The sequence below is a fragment of the Brassica oleracea genome, chromosome C7 (assembly GCF_000695525.1).
Source record: "Brassica oleracea var. oleracea cultivar TO1000 chromosome C7, BOL, whole genome shotgun sequence".
Taxonomy (NCBI): Eukaryota; Viridiplantae; Streptophyta; class Magnoliopsida; order Brassicales; family Brassicaceae; genus Brassica; species Brassica oleracea.
This window is the reverse complement of record NC_027754.1, coordinates 27,078,371-27,083,144: the sequence shown is the minus strand read 5'-3', so window position 1 is coordinate 27,083,144 and position 4,774 is coordinate 27,078,371. Positions and strand designations below refer to the sequence as shown.

At 49.0% G+C, this 4,774-nt stretch overlaps 1 protein-coding gene across 1 annotated transcript; it reads left to right on the top strand.

The window, feature by feature from the left end:
- The first annotated feature begins 1,938 nt into the window (after positions 1-1,938).
- Positions 1,939-4,364, top strand: LOC106302977. The gene is made up of 4 exons (XM_013739363.1): positions 1,939-2,833; positions 2,994-3,152; positions 3,245-3,775; positions 3,823-4,364. The coding sequence occupies exons 1-4, from the start codon at positions 1,939-1,941 to the stop codon at positions 4,362-4,364; spliced, it is 2,127 nt and encodes a 708-aa protein (XP_013594817.1).
- The last annotated feature ends 410 nt before the right edge of the window (positions 4,365-4,774 follow it).

The following is a 4,774-nucleotide window of genomic DNA, read 5'->3' as shown; positions in this document are numbered from 1 at the left end:
AGTTCCGGTTCAAGCTCAATCAGCTGGAGAGAGTGTAGAGCTAGCTCATTCAGTACTGATCAGCTCACTGGAGCTGATGGACTACCTCACTCAGCTGGGGACATCTGGAGGTCAGCTCAACTCAGCTTGGTGGAGTGTTCCAGTCCGGATCAGTGTGGTCGGGTCCGAGCGGTTACCAAACCGAGCCGGTGGCTCATGTGGGACGATGGGGCCGTGTGTAGCCAAGGCTGAACCAGGGCTTGGGCAAAGGCTAGGGGAGTTGGTTTTCGGTGGAGAAACTGCCAAGAAGCAGTTGGGCGGTTGGGCGGTTAAGAGGACCGGTTGGGGGCAGTTAGAGGCGAAAGGGTGCAAGGGGACAAGTGACACCATTTCTTCCAATCCTTTGCAACCGATTGGCCAGGCAGTTATCTGATCCCTCTCTCCATAAATATAAGTCTCTAGGGTCAGTTTTTGCACATGATTTTCCTTAGGGAAAACTCTGAGCAAATCGTGAGAGAGAGAGACAAGAGAGAGAGATCGGCGGCCAAGAAAGGAACCGTGGAAGTGGTGGTCTGATCTATTCCGGCGAGGCTTGAGAATGGATACCAGACAGAAGGATAAGGAGAAGGAGAAAGAGAAGGACATGGCGCCAGGGGAAAGAACTCCTAAGGTTAGTGGTGTAGGCCGTGAACCATCGGCCCTAGTCGGCGGTTGGTTCGATCGGGCTTATGGCCGGTTTGGTGATCGGATACATCCATCTTTCCCTTTCTTCTATTCCTCCTTGTTCTCTTCATATTCTGTTATATTATGATTGATCAGATGTAGAGAGACTGAATCAAGGCTTTGGCTGGTTCAGAAGGGAAGTCCTTGGCCCTTGGCCAGACTTAGGCATGATCGGATACACCAAGGACTGATCGGATTGATCTAGATCGCTTGGGTGTGATCCGGTTATAGCCTGGCTTAGGCGCGCCTGATCTTATGAAGGATCTGAGTGTGGCCGCTTGTTATTGTGATAGTTTGTGGAATAGATTAGTCAAGAACTCTAGGGAACCGAACCATGCATGATTAGATGTTGATGTTAGGCTATCGGTTATGTATTGATTGATGTGTATGGATTGGTTTCAGGATCCGACTTGGACCTTGGTAAAGGAAAGGCACCGTGAGGATTCAAGCCATGGGAAGATGTGTGGTGATTGGGTCATTATTGATAAGTGTGAAGTATTGATAGCCTATTTTGCAAACTGTGAACTTATGATAGACTAAGTGTGTAATCTAGTAGTATGAACATATGGATGATGTATGGATCTCATTTATATATATACAATCGATTTGCCCCTTATTCTATCTTGTTTAAGTTGGTTTGTCCTGAACCTCAATTGAAATGAAATGTACTTAGAAACTAAAGACTTAAAACCGGAATCATATGGACATTTATAGGAAGTAAGGCCGAAGAAAAGTTTAGGCCTTAGGGTCGGGATCTGGTCATTACAAGTTGGTATCAGAGCATGCTTGATTCTAGGATTCGTGTTGTGTTATGTGTTCACCACACATCTGGCTTTGAGTCTCACAGTAAGGTTGGGTAGTGATTGTTGAATTGCTTGATCTTGTATGTTGCTTGAGGTTTATGTTAAGTCATTGGACTAACTTGCTGTGTTTTCAACTCCTAAGGGAACTAAGAGGACTACGGCTCGAAAGGGAAAGGAAGCGGCTGGTGCATCCGGACAGGTTGGGTTAGAGGGGACGAATCCCACCCAAGTGTTGCCAACCCAGGCGGGGCTGGTTAACAATGAGACCAAAGAGCCCGTGGTGTCGATCCTTCCTACTGAGGTTCAAGTAACTGACTTGAAAAATCAACAGGAGTTGGGACGTGAGGAGGAAGCTGAATCCTCTCACGCATGAGACCAGACCGGTCATGGAACCGGCACAGCAGAAGTGGCTGAGCCGTCCATGCATGAAGTAATGGATGCGGTAAAGACTATGGGCACACAGGTGCTGGCTTTGACTCGAGCATTCACCCCATTGGTGAATTCTTCAGTAGGCCAGGTCATGCCAGCTCAGACCACGGCTCAGGCAGCTCGGAGAACAGTTCAGACAGCTAGGACGGCAGCTCAAGTACCTGAGGCAGCTGCACAAGTAGCTCGGACAGCTTCGCGGATAGTCGAGGATCGATCTACGGTCGATGCAGAGGTAATGGATATCGACCCACCAGCTCGGCCATCTAGGAGAGTTGATTACCTGAGCTTGTTAGTTCACATATCCAAGTTGGGCACGAAGCAGTTTGCTGGTACGGTTGATCCCATTGAGGCAGACGAGTGGAGGAGCAGATTGACTCGAAATTTCAGCTCGACTCGTTGCCCAGAAGAGTATAAGAAGGATATTGCAGTTCACTTTCTGGAAGGTGACGCACACAACTGGTCGTTAGCTCTATACAAACGTACCAACGGGTCTATTGAGCGTTTCTCAGACTTTGAGGTTGAGTTTAACCACAAGTATTTTCCAGCTGAAGCTTGGGATCGTTTGGAGTCTCAGTTCTTGGATCTGACTCAAGGACGCATGACAGTGCGTGATTATGAGGAAAAGTTCAACCGGTTTAGACGCTATGTGGGTAAGGAATTGGAAGATGAGATGGTTCAGGTTCGCCGGTTCGTCAGAGGCCTAAGGGTCGAACTCCGAACCTACTGCTCAGTTGGTATTTATCACACAGTGTCTGAGATAGTAGAGAAGATGGCTATGGTGGAGACCAATCTGGCCGACGAGGCCAAGCTGAAGTCAAGGAGCCACACGGCTTCTAGTGGTACTGGAAGTGACCGGAAGAGGAAGAGGGACTCGGCCGAGGAGGGTAGAACCTCAAGTGGTAGGCCAGAGTGCTCCAAGTGTGGAAGAGGCCATGGGGGCTTGCACTCGTTGTGGCAAGATGGATCCTTCAGCTCGGGACTGTCCAGGGCCGGAACAGAGCCGCAGGCAGGGCTCGAGTGGTGGTGGTACCATAGGTTGCCACTATTGTGGAAATGCAGGACATTTCAAACGAGAATGTCCCAAGCTCCAAGCAGAACAGGAGAAGGGCCACGGTGAAGCAAGCAAGCCAAGCCAGAGCCGGGGCCAGACCTCCACACCAAGGGTGTACGAGCTGTCCAAGGATGCGGATGAGACTAAACCATTCAAGGCGATCACTGGTAATGATTCCAGGCTTATTCTTTTTCAATTCAGTAGGATTGCATGGTACGGAACCTAGAACGGATTAGATACTTAGATTGGGTCTTTGTAGGGACCCTAAGTATTGGTGGTGTGGATACACACGTACTTTTTGATACTGGAGCTGCACATAGTTTTGTGAGTCCAGAGTTGATCGGAAAGAGGTTGTTCCAGATTGGGACAGGGGATGATCCATGCATAGTGAATGCAGCCGGAGGGCAAGTGATGCATTCGCTAGGGCTGGTTAAGGACATCCCAGTTATGATCCAGGACAGGGTAATGCATGTGGATCTGGTGGTAGTCCCCCTTAAGAATCACGAGGTTATATTGGGTAAGAACTGGCTTGGAAAGAATCGGGCCACCTTGGATTGTCACTGGGGAAGGGTGCAGTTCGAGAGTGGGTTTGGACCCCCGATCAGGTTCCAAGGTATTAAGCTGACCTCTGGTTGCTTAGTGGTATCAGCGATCCAAGTGGAACAGATGCTCGAGAAGGGTTGTGAGGCTTACTTGGCAACAATCACCACTAAGGAGGTCGTGTGGGGTGGTGACCCACATGGGATTCCGCTGGTCAATGAGTTCGAGGATGTGTTTCGGGCGCTACAGGGCATTCCCCTGATAGTTCTGACCCTTTCATAATATAACTGGAACCAGGGACGGTCCCAATGTCTAAAAGTCCCCATCGAATGGCTCCTGCCAAGATGGCCGAGCTAAAGAAACAACTAGAGGAGTTGTTGGACAAGGGGTTTATACGCCCAAATGTCTCGCCTTGGGGAGCACCAGTTCTTTTGGTGAAGAAAAAGGATGGTAGCTTCAGGATGTGTATTGATTACAGAGCGTTGAATAGGGTGACTGTGAAGAACAAGTACCCATTACCCCGGATTGATGAGTTGTTGGATCAGCTTAAGGGAGCCAAATGGTTTTCCAAGATTGATTTGGCCTCGGGGTATCATCAGATCCCAATTGAGCCCAATGATGTAAGGAAGACGGCGTTCCGGACCAGGTACGGCCACTATGAATTTGTGGTCATGACATACGGTCTGACCAATGTTCCAGCTGCCTTCATGAAGATGATGAATGGTATCTTCCGAGACTTCCTGGATGAATTTGTAATCATCTTCATAGATGACATACATGTATATTCCAGAAGCAAAAAGACCATGAGAGGCATCTCAGGGCAGTGTTGGAACGGCTGAGAGAACAGAAGCTCTTTGCTAAGTTGAGCAAGTGTAGTTTCTGGCAGAAGAGCATTGGATTCCTTGGACACATTGTTTCTGATCAAGGAGTGTCTGTAGACCCGAGAGATTCAGTCTATACGAGCATGGCCGCAGCCTAAGAATGCTACGGAAGTTAGAAGTTTCCTAGGGCAGGCCGGCTACTACAGGAAGTTTGTCAAGGGGTTTGCAAGTTTGGCTCAACCCATGACACAACTTACAGGAAAGAACGTTAAGTTTGCCTGGACGGTATAGTGTGAGGGAAGTTTCTCAGCTCTGAAGGATGTGCTGACAAGTGCACCGGTCCTAGTACTACCCGAGGCAGATTAGCCTTATGTGGTGTACACGGACGCGTCCATCACGGGGTTGGGATGTGTCATGACTCAGCATGG